The sequence below is a fragment of the Ochotona curzoniae genome, unplaced genomic scaffold (assembly GCF_017591425.1).
Source record: "Ochotona curzoniae isolate NIBS_2020 unplaced genomic scaffold, NIBS_Ocur_1.0 scaffold_1852, whole genome shotgun sequence".
In the NCBI taxonomy this organism is placed as follows: domain Eukaryota; kingdom Metazoa; phylum Chordata; class Mammalia; order Lagomorpha; family Ochotonidae; genus Ochotona; species Ochotona curzoniae.
Genome location: NW_024467087.1, coordinates 23563913 through 23582949, shown reverse-complemented (window position 1 = coordinate 23582949; position 19037 = coordinate 23563913). Strand labels below are relative to the sequence as shown.

At 38.7% G+C, this 19037-nt stretch overlaps 1 protein-coding gene across 1 annotated transcript in view; it reads left to right on the top strand.

Annotated features, from left to right (window-relative positions):
• IL13RA1 (interleukin 13 receptor subunit alpha 1) overlaps positions 1-17974 on the top strand; it is a 63668-nt gene extending 45694 nt beyond the window's left edge. Inside the window, exon 11 of the mRNA XM_041000030.1 lies at positions 13956-17974. Within this exon, the coding sequence (XP_040855964.1) occupies positions 13956-14048 (93 nt within the window). The 3' untranslated portion in view covers positions 14049-17974. The remainder of the gene's footprint in view (positions 1-13955) is intronic.
• The last annotated feature ends 1063 nt before the right edge of the window (positions 17975-19037 follow it).

Sequence of the window (19037 nt, the reverse complement as noted above, 5' to 3'; positions counted from 1 at the left end):
GGGCAGTAGAGGATGGCCCAGGGCCTTAGAACCCTTTACCTGCATGGGAGACCCAGAAGAAGCTCCTGCTCCTGGCTTTGGATTGGCTCAGCTCTAGCTATTGCATGCACCTGGGGACTGAACCAGCAGGTAGAAGAGCTTTCTGTTTGTTTCTCCTTCTCTCTGTAAGTCTGACTTTCCAATCAAAGTAGATACATTTTTTAAAAAGAAAAATAAAAAAAATAAAAATAAATAATTAAGATCTACCTTCCTAGCATTTTAAGTGTACAGCTCAGTGATATTAACTATGTTTACAATGTTGTGCAACATTGTAAACATTGTCTCTGGAATTTTTTCTAATTCCAGGCAAAAGCTGGCCATTCCACTGTCCATTCTCTTTTTGTCTCTGAGTTTGCCTCTTGTAGACTGTATATGAAGAATAATGCAATATTAATCCTTTATGTGTTTGGCTTATTTCACTTAGCATCATAATTGCAAGGTTGATCATGTTGGGGTATGTTTCAAGAAACTATAGTTTACCAAAAAAATTAAAGAACTGGTTTGAAATGGCTCTCAGGCCACACATGTCAACTAAGCAGTCCTCAGAATATTTTGCCCATCTCAGGTCACCGGGTTCCTCTCTCTGTCAGCAACAGAGAACATAATTTGTCAAAATATGCAGGTAAAGGAGCCTTCTTCTTTCCTTATGACACCAGCCTAATAAGGATGCTTTCTGCCTTAGTATTTAAAAGCTGACATGGAGAAGTGTAAGGACAGGGTAGGTAACTGAAATGCATTTGATTTGTCCCATTGCTTGGAAAACCAGCCCACTCCAATTGTTAGAGTTGATTTCCTACAGACTCTCGCACTAGAATTTATAACTAAAAAACCCAGGACATGGGAACAAAAGGGTCTGAGTTTCCTATGACAAACACATTCATTCTAATGAAGTAAAGAGACCCAAAATGAAATATCAGTATCGTTTTGTATGTCCTAAATTAGTAATAGCAAACATAGGGCAGTTAATTTAGAGAAGTAGTCCAGTGTACTAGATAATAGCCTGGGCTCTGGAGTCATATTGTCTGGATTCCAGGCTCTGCTGTGTCATTTACTGTCTTTTTGACCTTGAGTAACTCCTTAGTCTCTCTGTGACTCAGTTTTCCCATTTGTAAAGCAGAGGTAAGGATAGCACCCTCCTGGTGTGGAAATTGCTTAGCATGCCTGGTAACATTGTGAGTGCTTAATAAGTGGTAATGATGAGTGTTATTGGTGATGGTGATTTTCAAAATAATTCTTAGTGAATAATTCACAACAGCAGCAATGATAATTTGATTGAGGCAGGAAGACAAGGAGGCAGCTACACTGCCAGAATGAGATTCATTTCAATCACTTCATTGAGCCGTCTGGACAAATGGTGGCTAGCCCTACCTGAGCCTGGGGATGGAGCACCCCTGGGCAGGTAGGTCAAGAAGTTAGGAGCCTAAATAAGGAGACTGTCCACTATAAATGGGCTGACTATGGCAACTGGCATTTCTCCAGTTGAATTACATTTAACTGGAGTGCCTGTACGAAATACACGGGTACTTTCAAGGTTTGTGAGAAAATGGGATTCCAAGTGTGAGCTTAGATGTAGGTGTTTGGCTCAGGAGTTATGGTGCCCATGTCCTAGAGCTGAGTGCCTAGGTTTGAGTCTCAGCTCTGCTTCCAGTTCCACCTTCCTGCAAATGCACACCTTGGGAGGCAGCAGGTAGTGGTTCAAGTACTTGGATCTCTGGGAATATGGATTGAGTTCCCAGCTCCTGACATTAGCCTGGTGCAGCTTTGGGTATTGCAGGCATTTGGGGAGTGAAACAGCAGATGAGACATACCTCTCCTCTCACCTCAATTATATAGAATAAATTTGTAAAGTATGAATTTATTGCAGTGCAAAATGTTTGAAATGCATGCAAATTTCTTAATGTCCCTTTCCCATGTATATTTATTTTGTACCAAAGTACAGTGATACTTTTATTTTCATTTCTCCATGAACTTTTTTAAGTACGCTCATATGAATTCTTGGAGTCTTGTCTGTAGAAATTTCAGATTCAGCAGATCTAGGGGTGAGTCCCAGGAATCTGCCCACAGGTCATCCTTATCCTGGTAAGGTAATCTGTTGGCTACTTTTATTGTGATAGATACTTTTCCTGTTCTGTTTCTTCATTCCAGCAGCTACTGTGATTGACACTGGAGGTTGGGAAATGTGCAAATCCTCTTAACAATTCTAACCTTGTGCCAGGCAGTATCTTAAGTGTTTTGGTTATATTACCTTGTTGAATCCTCACAACCCCTTCTGGATTAGGTGCTGTTAATACTGTTTTCCAGATGATAAAATGGAACCTCAATCAGGTTCAATAACTTAGATGTGGTTTGTGGTAAGACAAGATTTGACCCAGTTCTGCCTGTCCTGTATTCTCTTTCTCCCTCTCATGAGACAGAGTGCTTGTCTTCAAGGACCCTACTGTCTTCTAAGTGGTCTGTTTTAATACCAAATACAGGGTGGGATAGTGCTGAGAAAAATATCTGGGTCCCACATTATGGAGAACTTCTCAGTTTGAAAGGCAGAGACATAGAGACAAATGGGGAGAAGGAGAAGGAGAGCTCCCATGTGTCAGTTCACCTCCCAAATGCCCCAACAGTTGGGGCTGGGCTGGGATGAAGGCAGGAGCCAGGAACTCATTCCAAATCTCCCAGGTTCTTGGCTGGAACCTAGTTCCTTAAATCATCACTGTTAACCTCTTGTGGGAGTCTGCATTAGCAAGAAAGCTTGAGTCAGGAGCCACAGCTGGGAAGTGAACCCTAGGCACCCCAATATGGAACACAGATGTCTTAAGCTTTGTCGTAATTGGAAAGCTAAGTGCCAATCCAGTAATAGTTTTAGATAGAAAAATATTAGGAATATTATGACAGCAATCTGCAAGGAATGAATTCAAGAGGGAAGCAAGTAGCATGGCAGCAAACTAGCAACTTAGGCCTGAACTCACCACAGTAGGTACTGTGCTTGGTCAGTGTGGTATTTGAAACCTTGGGCAAAATACACACCAATTCATCTCAGACCCTACTATTTCTAATTTCCACTGTGGTTTTCCACATTAACCTAAATGCTAGAACCCAAAAGGCATTTAATTAAATCTGCTACCCCTCTTAACACGATGGACACTAGTTAAAATGCCTTGATACAAAACATGTGCAAACATATTTGGACTCACTAATATATACAAGACATACCAACCAAAAATTCGATGAGATGTTCATTTCCATCCTAACAAATTTATAAAAAGATAATATCCCTGGAAACAACAATTTCACCCACTTTTCCCTAATCCTTGATCATTCCCACCCTGATGTACCATGTAATCATCATCAAAAATAAATTTTTTAAAAAGTAAAAGAAAAAAAGAGATAATATCCAGTTTTCAACAGGGAACGAACTGGCATTGATAAGCATAGAAAATCTTCTATTTACATATCCTTTCTGGGAGGTAGTTGGGTGAAATTTAAAAAGAGTCTTTGATCCTGTAATTATACCTTTATAAATTGATTGTAAGGAAATTTGAATTGAATTTAAGGAAATTGAACAATGGCACAAGAATGGCTCAGGCAGCATTTATTTCCAACGTGAAATATTAGACACCAGTGGCACATGAATAATGGCCAATTCAAAAAATAAGATTTTCAGAGCATTTAGTGTCATAATATGACAAAGAAGCATAATGTGTGTTATAATAGTAACTTTTATGAAAATATCAATGTATTTATATATATAAAACGATGGAAGGAAGTGGGTCACAATGAATGATCATCTCCAGGCAGCAAAATGTGGGTAACGAAATTATTCTGTCTACTATTTTGAATTTTCCAAATTGCCTGTAATGTGCCTATATTATTTTTATAATAAAAGAAACCCTGTACCTGTCATTAAGAGAAACAGAATATTATAGTCCTCCAGGTCTGAGATAAAAAGAACTCGAACTTCATTGGAGTAGAAGCAGTTGATAGAAGAGACATTATTAAAGGAAATTCATTATGAGTTGGTGACTGTGTGGGAGATGAAAAGTGGGGAGAGTAAAAAATAATTTCAAGTTTTCAAGTCTGGGTGATAGAGTGAGTGATGGTAGCATTGACAGCAAAATCAGATCAATTATCTTTCTGAGAGATGGGAAAATTGCTTTTTTTTTCAATTTACTGTCTGGAGGATATGTTGTTTCTGTCCTGATGAGTCAGATAATTCTGTAATTTAGTGGGGTGGATATGCTGTTGATAAGGACCGCTGAAAGCATACAGCGTTTGTGTGCATGATGGTTTCAGACAATTAAACAAAATCAATTCTTTAAAACAAGAAGTATAATAAAAATGCCAGATAAGAGAAAGGGTGAAAACAAATGTTCATGTCTGCTTTTAGCCAAATGAATAATGTACTCTGTGCATGGCAACAGCCCCCACAAATCGAACTGTATGTGCCGCAAAAACTGTCCTTTTATTTTTGGAAACATTATAAAGTGAACATGACCAATCTAATGGGCCTGTGTTTACATGTTTAATTATTTCTTTCAGCTGTAAATTATCTAAACTCTGGACATTGTCCAACATCCACACTTTAGAAATGGGTATATTTGGACCATGGAGAAATTTCTCAAAGATTAGCCTATGGAGAAATAACTGTAATATGTTGAACTTGAAGTAGTATCCTAGGGTTAACAATCTCTAGTTCTTTGGCCTTTCCTTTTACACACTGCTTTCTTCTGTTCTGTGCCTTCATTAATGGCTCCTTAAAAGAATTACTGAGATAATAGCCACAAATAAATTAAATCTTCAGGTTAGCTTTCCTAAAAGTTTCTAGTGTTTTGACGATGTTTTGTTCATCACTGTAGTAACATTTCGGCCAGCAGCATTTCTTCCTGTTGGTTTGCTATTTGTCTTTTGCTTGTGACTAATTGGGCTGCTGGCCATATGCAGGATGGTGGGAGGAGAGTTGCAGAGGGAATTACTTCTTGGTATCTGCATTTCTTTCATGCATAACAAAAAACACATAGTCTTCCACCACTTCTTGGAAATCAGTTACATTGTAAGTATTGTGCCAATTTTACATTCCTGATCAGAAAGCAGATTTGAATATTAGAGTTGACTTTGAAATATTGCTGATTTTTTTTGGCCTCAGTATGTATCTTGAAAAACTAAAAATGCTTTTCTACATAGCCAGCTAGCATCATCATGCTTTAAAAATTAATCCCTTAATATCATCCGAGGCTCAGCCCATATTCAAGTAGAGAAAGAAATACACTTAATTGATTAAAAAAAATAGAATAATGGCAACAGCAACATTTACTTACATAACAGTTCTAACAAAACCTTTACTGTGAGCAAGGTACTAGTCTAAGCACTTTCCTCATAAATTTGACTCCATCCAGAGGGACGTATGCATTATTTCCATTATACTGATGAAGAAAATGAGCTAGAAGGACAATTATGTGAAATTAGTTAAAGCTGATACTGCTGGTGGTTATATAGCAGACCTAGGATCTCAGCTTAACCAACAAGTGGCAGACTTGGTATAGAAATGAAGCCAGGTATCCTGACTCCGAATCACATTTTCAGTCATCAGACATTTTAACAAAACCATCATATTGAAGTTTTTATTTTAAAAAACATTTATTTTTATTTGAAAGGCAGAGTAACCAAGAGAAGAGAGAGAGATCTTCCATCACTAATTCCCTTCCCAAATAGCCACAATGGCCAGAGCTGGACTGATCTGGAGCCAGGAGCTTCTTCCAGGTCTCCCACATGGGTACAAGGACCCGAGGACTTGAGCCATCCTCTGATGCCTTCCTAGGCCCTTAGCAGGGAACTAGTTCAGAAGTAGAGCTGCTAAAATTCAAAACTAGCACCCATATGGGATGCTGGCATCACAGGCAGAGGATTTTTAATGATTATTGAAAGAAAAAAAAAACAGTTTTCCCATATACTCTCTCCATTCACTTCCTGTTTCTAAAAGTTTTCCAGTATTGGGGACTAACATTATGGTGCAGTAGGTTAAGATGCTAGATACAACACCAGCATCCCATATGAGCACTGGTCTGGATCTCGGCTGCTCCACTTCTGATCCTGCTCCCTGCTAATACACCTGAGAAAGCAGCAGAAGATGGCCCAAGTGCTTGGGGCCCTGCCACCTGTATGGGAGACCTAGATAGAGCACCATGCTCCTGGCTACAGCATGGCCTAGCCCAACCATTGTAGCCATTTGAGGAATGACCAGTTCGTCCCTCTATGCAACTCTGCCTTTCACACAGTCTTACTTAGTTGTGTAGGTACTAAATTTGGTGCTCACTGCCAGTCTTTATGCTTACATCTCTCCAGTCATTTTGGTTTATGAAACTAAACATCTTCCCAGGAAGGATTCATGAGACCAGCATTTCCTTGGTTATTCACATATTGATAGAGTTGGGTGCATTTGTAATTACAGGTTGTTTGGCATGATATAAAATCCATGGCTCACTTGTTCTGCCTTGAGTAACTTATGTGTCACTCATTTTCTTCAGATATAACATTTTATCATCAAAGTTGATTAATAATTTTCTTTCTATATTGAAACATATGGTATTTTGTCTGGTTGATAAAATTGGATTTTCCTTCAAGGTCCAATCATTTTACTAGAATATATCTTGATGATGTTGGCCATTCTGGATTGCAAATTCAGTATCCCTAATCTGTGAGCCTAAAATCCAAAATGCTCAAAAGTCTGTACTTTTTAGTGCTAACATAAACCACAGGTAGTAAGTATAGTTGACTTATGTAAACAAGTTGTTTAAAATACTGTATAAAATGACTTTTCTGGATATCATATAAGGTATTACAGGAATTGTAAGTGAATTTCATGTTTAGAATTAGGTTTCATCCTCAAGATATCCTATCATGTATATATAAATATTCCTAAATGTGGAAACATTAAAAATCTAAAAGGATTCTGGTCCCAAGCATTTTGAATAGGAGACACTCACCCTATATATGGTATGACTAATTATATCATTTCAAATGTGTTTTTTTTTCAGTAAAAATTTCTTGATCTACAGATTTCAGTCATGTTATTCCTTAATTTTCTTTGTCAGTTTTGCATACATTGTCACTACCTTTTTTTTTTTTAAAGATTTATTTATTTATTGGAAAGTCAGATATACAGAGAGGAAGATCCTCCGTCTGATGATTCACTCCCTAAGTTGGGCCGTCCTCAACTGCTTTCCCAGGCCACAAGCAGGGAGCTAGATGGGAAGTGGGACTTCTGGGATTAGAGCTGGCATCCATATAGGATCCTGGCGCGTTCAAGGCGAGGACTTTAACCGCTAGGCCACACCGCTGGGCCCCGGTTACTACCTTTTGAGTAACTGTTTTCATCTGCCTTTATTTCTTTTTTATTTAAAAAACTATTTTGGGAATTCTGACCCCATGGCATTGTGAGCTAAAGCTGTCTGCAGTACTGTCATCCCATATATGGGTACTGGTTTGTGTACCGGCTGCTCCACTTCCCTTCCAGCTCCCTACTTATGGCCTGGGAAAGCAGTAAAGGATTAATTACCCAAAGCCTTAGGACCCTACACTTACATGGGAGACCCAGGAAAAGCTCCTGTCTTCTGGTTTCAGATTGAGTCATCTCTGGCTTTTGCAGCCATTTGAGGAGTGAAGCAGAAGATAGAAAATCTGTATGTTTCTCTTTCTCTCTGTAACTCTGCCTTTCAAATAAGAAAATAAATCTTGATGTTTCCTTTTCTCTTCTTAAACTCAAATAGGTGCAAACACCTACTAAAGACAAGATCCTTCCTGCTACTTGTTTTCGCACAACCTTCAGCTGAAGACAAGTTTTTAATTTACTTTTGTAAAGATTTACTTATTTACTTGAAAGGCAGAGTTATAAATAGAGATAAACTTATCTCTAAGTTATAAATAGATAAAAAGTGAAAAATACAGAGATAAACATTTCCTAAATGGCTTCAATAGCCAGAGCTAAGCCAGGTGGTAGCCAAAAAGTTTATACTGATCTCCCGCATAAGGTGACAGGGACATAAGGACTCAGGCCATCTTCCACTGCTTTCCCAGGTGCACTAACAGGAAGCTAGAGCAAAAGTGGAGCATTCAGGACTCAAACCTGCACTTCAGTATGGGATGCAAGTGGGAACCTAACATACTGTACCTCAGTACCAACCCCTAAAGTATAATTTTTTCCTTTTTAAATAACTGAAAACAATCTAAAGAAGAGTACTGTTTCATAGAACAGTAAAATCTGAAGAGATTCAATTTCCATAAACAGTTCTATTGAAACACACCCATGCCCATTTATCTGTATATTATCCATGATGGCATTAGTGCTACAGGCAAGGTTGAATTATTGTTATGGTCCTAAAAGCTGAAAATAATTATCTGGCTGTTTACAGAAAATGTTTACCATTCCTGGTTCTATAATATACATCCTAAATGCCTCAGTAGTACTGTTGAATGGTATTTTGTAGTATATTTACCTGAGTCCCTAAGGCATTTAACATTCATTATTTATTATTTTTGATGGAGAGAAAATCCTCACCTACTGATTTGCTCCCCCAAATGCCTATGATGTCTAGGGTTGGACAGGGGCTGGAGGCAGAAGATGAGAACTTATTCCAGATCTCCCATGTACACGGCAGGAATCCAAATACTTGAGCCATCACCACTGCTTCCCAGGGTCTGTGTTGGTGGAAAGCCTGAGTCAGGAGCCAGAGCTGGGAATCAAATCCATATTCACTGGTAATGGGTTACAGGTATCTTAACTGCTTGACCCAATGCCCACACCTAAATAAAATTTAAATTCCATTTTTATAGGCAATCTTGCATTCAAGTTTTAACATATATATTTTATTACTTTATTCAGATAAATTGTTCCAAGTGAGATTGCCAAATTGAGGGGAGTGTTCTTATATACAGTTTAAATTCTGATATTGGCAAATCAATATCCTGAAAAACACAAGTTTAGAATCTATTAAGGTTACTTGTTAAATAAGTAGTGGTACCAGCAACCAGCACCATGGTTTAGCAGGCTAAATTCTCCACCTGCAGCATCAGCATCCCAAATGGTACAAGTTCTAATCCTGGCTGCCCCACTTCTGATCCAGTTCCCTGCTTCTGCACTGGGAAAGCAGTAGGGAGTTTCTCAAGTCCTTGGGCCCCTGCACCCACGTGGGAGACCTGGAAGAAACTCCTAGCTCCTGGCATTGGATTGTCTTAGCTCTGACTGTTTTGAACATTTGCTAAGTGAGCCAGCAAATGGAAGATTCTCATTCATGTTCTCATTCTCTCTCTCTCTCTCTCTCTCTCTCTCCACTGTAATTTTGCCTTTCAAATAATAAATAAATAAATAAATCTTAAGTTACAGTGCCTTCATGCATTGAAACATGTAGAGGTTAAAGAAAATAAGTACATCTGTTTTACTAATGTAGCATACACTGTTAAATGAAACAACCCTATGTACAGCACAACTTTTGTGTGTGTGTTAAGGAAATAAGAATATTAGAATGCACAGAATGAAATTTTTCTAAAGAGGCATAGATTAAGTCACAACTCTTTTATCAGTTTATACACCTACCAGTAGTATATCTCAGTGGTTGTCTGGTCATACTTTTGTCACATGATATCATCTAATTAAAAAAAATCTTGTTATGATGATTAATAAGAAAAAAAGCTTCTTATTTTACTTTTACATGTCAGATTTTGTATCATCCAAGTTCATTAGCTTGGATAAATGTTTTGTGGCATTCTTATTCTTTGTGCATTTCCCCCCTGTGGTTCATCTTTTCCTTGCTAATTTCTGAAGCTCGTTATATATCAGATATTAGTCCTTTGACTTGTCATTCGTGTTTGCCCTTGTATTGTGTTTAGGGTGATTAATGATGTGTGTAAGTGTGTTCTCTTTTAATGCAGTAAAATCTGTCTATTTTTGACATGTAGAAAGCTCTTCTTACCCATGTATTTTTTCAGTGTTCCCTTTATTCCTTTTGTATGTATGCAAGTCTTCAATCTGTCAGCAGTTTATTTGTATAGGCAGCCAGATGGGGTGTAGCTTGGCTTTTCAAGTTCATGGCCAGTTGTCTTATTGCCATTAGAAGTTATAGAATTACTGCACATTGTTCTTTTTAAAATTTTTTTAAATTTATTTATTTTTATTGGAAAGGCAGATGTACAGAGAGGAGAGACAGAGAGGAAGATCTTCCATCTGATGGTTCACTCCCCAAGCAACCACAATGGCTGGAGCTGAGCCAATCTGAAGCCAGGAGCCAGGAGCCTCTTCCGGGTCTCCCATGCGGGTGCAGGGTCCCAAATCTTTGGGCCGTCCTCAACTGCTTTCCCAGGCCACATGCAGGGGGCTGGATGGGAAATGGGGCTGCCAGGATTAGAACCAGGGCCCATATGGGATCCCGGGCGCATACAAGGCGAGGACTTTAGCCACTACACTATTATGCTGGGTCCAAATTACTGCACATTGTTCTTAGTGGAAATCTGTGCATATCCCAATATAAAAAAGCAAGTTGGCTCACATATAATAAGATTTCATTTTTTGAAAAAAGATTTACTTTTATTTGAAACGCAGATTTGCAGAGAGGAGACACAGAAAAAGAGAGATTTTCCATCTATTTTCCAAATGGCCACAACAGCTGAAGTTGAGCCTGAGCCGATGCAAAGCCAGGAGCCAGGATTCTCTCAGGTCTCAACCCACATGGATACAAGGACCCGAGGACTTGAGCCATCCTCCACTGCTTTCTCAGTCCAGAAGCAGGGAGCTGGATCAGAAGTGGGGCAGCCAGGACCAGAACTTGTACCATTTGGGATGCTGGGAGTGCTAGTGGAGGATTAGCCTGTTGAACCATCATACTAGCTCTAAGATTTCATCTTTTTAAGTGTACAGTTAGAAGAGTTTTTGAAAATATATGCAATGTTGCAGCGACCATCCCAATTAAGATATGGAATTTTTTTCATTATTTCCCAAAAGCTCCCTCAGGCACCTTCATATCCCTTCCCAATCCAAGACCATTGCAGTCACCAACTTCTTTTCTGTCCTTGACATTCTACCTTTAACAGAATGTCATATAAATTAAATCAAACAGTACCTAGCTTTTTCATTTTGGCTTCTTTCACTTAACATAATGCGTTTGAGAGATGTCCACATTGTTAAGTGTATGAGTAGCTCATTTCTTTTTATTGCTGAGTTGAATGTCCTGCTATTGCTATGCCAGAGTTTGTTTAACCATTCACTTGCTCAAGGTTATCAGGGTTGTGTCCACTTTTTAATCTATTATGATTAAAACTACTGTAAACATTCATGTAGAAGTCTCTTTGGGACATGGTTTCATTTCTTCTGAGTAAATGTCTGGGAGAGAAATTCCTAGATTTGTTATAAATATATGCTTTTAAGAAATTATCAGACTTTTCCATAGTGACTACTATTTTACATTTCTACCAGCAATTTATGAAAGATCTTAATCAGCATTTAGGGTTATAAGTATTTTTAAAAGATTTATCTTTATTGGAAAGTCAGATATACAGAGAGGAAGAGAGACAAAGAGCAAGATCTTCTGTCCATTGATTCGCTCCCCAGGTGGTGCAAGAGCCAGAGCTCAGACGATCCGGAGCCAGGAGCCTCTGCAGGGTCCCAAGGCTTTGGGTGGTCCTCAACTGCTTTCCCAAGCCACATGCAAGGGGCTGCATGGGAAGTGTGGCTGCCGGGATTAGAACCAGCACCCATATGGGATCCTGGCGTGTGCAAGGCGAGGACTTTAGCCACTAGGCTTCTGCATCAGGCCCAGAATTATTTTTATTTTTTAATTTTACTCATCTACTAGGTGTGTATCAGTATCAAGCCATTTATTTAAAAGAATTCGGATGTTTTAGGCAGTGTTTTGTTTTGAAAAATATTTATTTAATTTATCTGAAAAGCAGAACATCATTGGGGGAGAAGCAGAAAAAAAGTTCTTCCATCTACTGGATCAATGCCCAAATGACTACACAGCTAGCTAGATCTTGGCTAGGCCAAAGCCAAGGTTGGGAAGCCCCATCCTGGTCTCCATCTCTACCCTCCTGTGCATAGCATGGGTCCAAACCCTTCGGCCTGCACGGCTCATTAACAGGAAGTTGGATCAGAAGTGGAGCAGCCAGGACTCAAACTACCGAGTATTGCATATGGCCATTTAGCTTGCTGAGCCCAAGGCAAGGTTCCCCAACTGCTTCCTCTGTATGTACACACTCTTAACACTGGATATTCCTAATTTGCTCAGTTCATCTTCAATTGCACAATCTGAAGACGCTGAATAATCACAGTTGCTGCTGTTTGTTTCTAGTCTTCCCATTTCTTAAGCTTACAGAATCAGAGAGTATCAAAGCAGAAAGGCAATTTAGACAAAATGTGGTACAGGGGTTAGCAAGCTATTTCTGTAAGAACAGACATTAAATATTTTTACCTTTGCCAGATACTCAGTCTTTGTCACAACTAAGTTCTGTGATTATAGCGTGAAAGTAACCGTAATGATATCAGAATAGATAGGCAAGCTCATCTAAACCTCAGGAGCTGGAAGCCACAAACACCCTCATGTAGTCAGATGAGCCTTTTTCCCCAGGAGGTACCTCCTCTCACCTGGGACCCGTGGATGACTTCACATAACCACCACCCCCAAGTTCACAGAAGCTTATGCTCTGTCTTCTTTAGACAGAGCTGTCTCTCCCACCTTTCCCTTCCTGGCTCACTCTGTTTCTGAATGTGGGTCACATGTATCTGTGGTTGCCTTATTCTTTCAATAAATTTTGTCAATTTGTAAGTCGGATTTGTACCTATACTTAGAATGTTTTCTTAAGCTTGAGGCAAGGACCTGGAACAATACAGATGTTAGATCCATTCTTGCCCAGAGCAGTAAGATAAACATAAACAACAACTGAGCATTTTCCAGTCAAACTTTATGAAAATGTGCACGTAGACTGATTTGCTCCCTGGTTCCCTGGTGTAGTCTGGCAGAGAAGAGGCCCGAGTTCATGTTTCCTGCTTTCCTCCTTATTTATAAGAAGGCAGGGATCAAGGTGCTGGTTGCCACTGTAAAAGACATACTTGAATTGAGTCCAAGATGAACTTGCCTTATGCATAATTTTCTGTTCTAGCAAGTGATTTTGGATCAAACTGTTAATATATAGTCTTTTGAAACTTTGCACTGCACTTAGGTCTTTGGGACATCCTGTGTATATTACCATTTCACCTTGGTAACAGTTGACCCTTTCAACCTCTTATATTTCTGGACCAGTGGTAAACTTTAAGTAGTAAGAAAGTTGAGAAAATGAAGGCCTAAATGAAACAGTTGATGTGAAGAAAGCATGCTTCCAATAATGTTTCCTCTAAAGAATTTGTTTCCAATTTTGGAAATGTACAAATTTATCTTGTTTATCTTTTAAATCATCCATCAAGCATTCTATGCAATCCCATGCTTTCTCTCTCTTTAATGTTATTATTAGACAGATGCACATTCTTAAGTTTAAAGATACAAAAACAAGCCGGCAGGCATTGGGCAGCCTCATGGGATGCCTGCACCCCAAATCGGAGTGCCTGGCTCCTCCACGTTTCTGATCCTACCTTCTGCTGATGCACCTTGAAGGCAGTGGAAGATGACCCCGGGTTCCTGGGCTCCTGCCACTCGTGTCAGAGACCTGGTTGGGGTTCCAGACTATTGGCTGTTGTAGGCTTTTGGAAAGTGATCTAGCATAAAGATGATCTCGCTTTCTTTCTCTCTCTCTCTCTGCCTTTCAAGTAAATAACTTAAAAAAAAAAACAGGAAAAGATACACTCATGGTTCTACGCACGCAAATCTAAAAATAAGCATTGACTGTGGGTACTCAGGGAAAGAACATTGTTTAGAAAAATCATCATGTGGTTTTTTTTTTCCTCCTTCCAGCAGTGGAAGAAGTATGACATCTATGAGAAGCAAACCAAAGAAGAAACTGACTCTGTAGTGCTGATAGAAAACCTGAAGAAAGCCTCTCAGTGATGGAGATAATTTATTTTTACCTTCAATGTGACCCTGTGAAGAGTCATCCCATTCTCCAATTGTTATCTGGGGACTTGCTAAATAGAAACTGAAACTACTGGATCATTGAAAAACGTGAAGAGCCACAGGTCTTTTTGTGAGTCATACACGGAAAGACTAAACAAATGCAGGCTCTTTGGAGAAGAGAGGTGGACTCATTCTCACTGAATTACAAAAGCAGAAATCTTGTTCAAGGACTTCAAGCTAGGGGACAAAGCAAAAAGCAGTGGTGACAGTAGAGTTAATCTCATCAAGAGCTGAGATGTGATCTGTGCTTCCTTTGTATACTTTGGGTCAAACAGTACCTACCAACAGCTTCATTTGTGCGGGAACTGATTTTGTGCGCAAACATTGATGCAGAACTGAAGTCATAGAAAAGCTCTGAAAAAAACAAAATTGAAAAAAGAAATATCTGAAGTGTATTGTTTGGGAGCCTATTGTGTACTGTTTGTGGCTATTGAAATTCTTAAGAGCCTGAAAGCAGTGTGTTCCCCTTCAATAGCATTTTCCTTTAGCTTTTGAAAGCCCCGGATATCGGTATTGGACAGGCTGATGACAATAGCAGAAAAAGCGGAGGCACTTCCTCTACTGACTGTTCCAAGACACTGCAGGCTTTTAAGAGCAGTGGGCAGAATGACTCATTGGCTATTAAGACTTTGAACCATGAAGTCTCTAATGATTGTGGGTGTGGGTATATGGGTCTATATGTTTTCCATCACCTGAGCTACTCAAATCAAGTATTTAGTGCTTGTCTTGTACTAAGCCCCAGAAGTGAGGCACATATACATCCCAGCAGAGTTTACTAGTCGAATTGGGATTTCTTAATTCTTACCAATTTGTCTCTACCAGTGTTTTTCAAACAGTCTACTCCCACCTCAATTTATCCTTCCCTTTTGCCTTTGATTTGGAAATTAAAATGTGAATTTGCTCAGAACGCCTAGACAAGCAGGGGGTGATATGCATCTCAAGGAAAGTATGAGTGGACTGAAAAACATTGATTTTGTAACTTCTACTTGAGTCTGCAGTTTGAGGATTTTCAGCATCTGATGAGGATAGTTCCCTGTGCATTTCCCAGAAATGAGATATTATCTTTACTTCAAATGTAACTATTTGCTTCAGAAGAAGGAACAGTTGTATCTCTTAACAAGATGGGCCCTAGGATTCTTTCCCTTAGCACAAATGGTTACATAGGTTTTTGTGTCTTACATTGATAGCCATCCAAGGTGTCGATGCCTGTACTCACTTTTTCATATGTTAGGGTTCTATTCTCAGTCCTTCTAACATATCCATATATTGTATATTACATCTATTACTCTTGCTTCCTCCTAATTTAAAGTAAGGGAAATGAGAGATGCCCCCCTCCTCAGCCCACACAAGTACCCCTTCATGTCCACGCAATACAGAATCAAGTTACTGATGAGAAATACAAAAGTTTGCACTGCAAATACTCCAAACATTTATAAATTTATATTCCTAAAACTATGTCAACTGCAGTTCCTACTCTAAGGGGTGAGGGGATACTAGGGACCTCTGCTCTCCAGATTTGTGCAGAAGCCCCTATGGAGAATGGCGGTCATGAAAGCGGTAGATCTAAAGGTATTTCCTTCTGGTGCTTATGTTTCTTGAGGTCAGATTGAGGCTGGGTGATAGCTATACTGGATTATTGTACTCTTCACCAGAAAGAATATTTGATTTTCCTACACAGGAATAAGATCACTTCCTAGGCAGGTCTTTTGTAATGCCAAGAAGCAAACCCACTCATAAATGCCTCACCCAAAGTCATTTTCCCCTGTGAATCTGTTTAGTTGGCAAAGGAGAATGAACTACTGATACTTGCAGTCATGTAGCTCAGGAGTAGGTAAATTTGGTTTTGTTTGTATTCTGCTTCTTAGCAGTAAAATAGCCAAGAGGAAAGGTGGTGGCATGGGAGTACCTTTGATGCTTTTCCAGTTTCTCAAAGTTGAGGCCTAATCTTGGAAGCTTCAACATTTTCCTGGGATTTATGCCACCGATAGAAAATCAGTTGTTTTTCTTTTAACCCTACATGGATTTATATATATACATATATATATAAATAAGCCCACTGTAAATAATCATCATTCCTAGTCTTTGGTTCAGATAAGTTTTTTCTTCAACTGGGCACCAAAAGGTATAACCTGAAAAAAATGTTAACAGTTTTTATAATGCATGAAACCAACCAAGGATCAATTTGTTGAACTTGTTCTTAGGAAAGCTTGAGTAAAATAAATATTAATTGTCTTTTTGTATGTCACCCAAATGTTTCTCTTTTGTCTGATTTGGGGGGAACTGTTGTAAATAGTGGAGAGGAAAGTGGGAGTTAAAAGAATAAACATGATGAAAAAATTCCAGGGCAGCTATTTTATCTTATCACATATCACTTGCCTTCACCTTTGCTGTTTTGTTGTGCCTACTGTTTTCTGATTAAAACAAGCATGCACCTTATTTACTATTAGTAAAAACTTTGCAAACAGCACATGAAAGATGTACACATTTGATAAATAGTGGTAATTACTGGAAGCAGACAGTTGATCCTTTCTAACATTAAGCTTAAAATCGAATGCAGAGTGCTTGCTGTCATGCTGTAGATGATGTATATACATGGCTTGTAGTGGCATACATGATAAGGGACCTCTAGTTACAAGCAAATCATATTTAGTGTGTTGCATTTGAAACTAACAAGATTGATTTTTAGTGATTCAATAACCTATAGAGAGGGTGACAGAATCTCCTATCTTCCCAGCAAAATGAGTTGACTAGCACAATAGAGTCCGTTTCTCCCTTGTGTTGAGCTCTGGAAGTGTTGTTTTGTTTTTTTGTTTTGTTTTGTTTTTAGAAGTGTGTGTATTTAGCCAGATTACATGTGTTCAATACCCAGACTCTTGATAGGACCCACAGGCTTGGGTGTAGATAGTGGTGCTGATCTTGATGAGGTTATGTATATAGCTATCCTAGAGTTATCCAGGGAAATGTACTTATTTGTGTGTGTTAAATAAGAAACCTCTGTCTAATCTGTAACACATCAGCACTGAGTGTTATGACAGAAAACAATTCACCAAGTACCCTTGAGGCTCCCAACTCCTGTAGCCACAAACTTGTTCACCTCCCCTCAGAGAAAGTGGAACCAAACGACCCTAAGCTCATTTGCTTTCCAAAGTAATTTAGTGTTTGTCGTAACAATGAACTCTTGCTCTGTTAAAAGTTCAACTTGATACTCACATAAAAAGCATATTATGCTATGCTATCTTTAAGATATTAGTTTTTTTAAGAGAATAGGTATTAAAGAGACTTAAACTATAATGATTGGGTCAAGCAATAAAGCTTTTATTGGTAAATACTTTAGCTAAGTCTTGGCATACTTTAACAAGAAAAATTTTTTACTGACATCTGGCTATGCTAGATATTTTTACATCAATTCCCAGAATGATTTCTTCCTAAAGGTTCCTGAGCTTTTAACATTGTTTCCTAATGACCACATTTTTAGCTTATCATTAGTAACAGGAAAATATTTCCTTGCTAGATTTCAAAATGTTCTGGATAGAGAATTAAATAGAGAGTGACTAGTTAGTAGCTATTATATGCCAAATTGCATGTGTTGTTTCACTGAATTGCTGTGTCAATCCCATTAGATAGGTTACATGAATATCTTCATTTGACAGATGAAGAAACTAATAACAATTGATGGCATTCTGTGTGCCAGTTCACTCAACTAATAGGTGGCTAAGAATTGGAAGGCAAGTCGACCTGATATTAAAAACCATATAATATAGCCAGTAATGCATTGATTTGTCCTAAGAAGAGAGCTACTGAAAGAAAAGGATAATCTTATTTCACGTTATTGCCAAATTGCCCATCAACTGGAAAACTTACAAGTATTTTCATTGCCAAGTGAAGTTTTGATGACGTCTTAAGACTCATTTATGCATTTATCTACATTTATACCAGGCAGTTTGCTAGGTCATTCAATAGGAATTTCAAAGTTTTGGCTTAGTATCAGGTGGTTTGTCAAGAAAAGGCTGCTTTGTAGAGGGGACAGAAGCCTGGATTAGAAATTTAGAAGTTCCAGATGACTTTTGGCAGGTTTCTCTCTCTCCCTGTCTGGATCTGTTTCTCAATTTCTAAAATGAAGATGTGAAATAAAATGATTTATATTCTCACCCATAACTCATAACGGTGTTGTTAAATTATGAAGCTCATTAGAAAATGAGACTCTTTCTATAAACATTAGTCTGTGACCATGGACATATCTTATCTGTAAAGTGAGAGGTTGGGCTAAATTAGCTCTAAATTCTGGCACACAATAAAAGCTAAGATGATGAGTTTCATTTCACAAATCAAGAAAATGTGTTTATAGTCACGTATACTCTGGTACAGGAAGTAGCTAGCTATTAGCAGTAGCTGCCAAAAGTAATCAGAGGAGCAGTCCCTTTAATGCAGTGGGAAGCACAAAGGGACTGACATTGGATGAGGCTTGTAGTCTGCCCAAATCGGGCTCTTCTGCAGATCTTAGGTAAATTTGCCTAGAAGGGAAAAAATGGACCATGTCCTAGTAGATTGCTTATATGAGGGTACTTCAAAATGGATGTGGAAATGGAATTAAAAGTGTTAACTTTGGTGCAAAATTTATTTTTGAAAATCCATGCATAATTCTTTTTTCTTTTTCCCATGAGCTTTTTTCAAGATACCTCATAGATTTTTAAAAATCTATTTGAAAGGCAGAATGACAAATAAAGGGAAAGAGATATTCCATCCTCTGGTTGACTCTCTAAATGCCTGTAACAGGCGAGGCTGGATCAGGCAGAAGGCAGGAACCAGAAACTTCATACAGGTCTCCCTCATGAGTGGCAAGAACCCTGTAAACACATGGGCCAATGCCTGCTACCTTCCCAGACATATTAGCAGGAAGCTGAATCGAAGTGAAGGAGCTGGGAC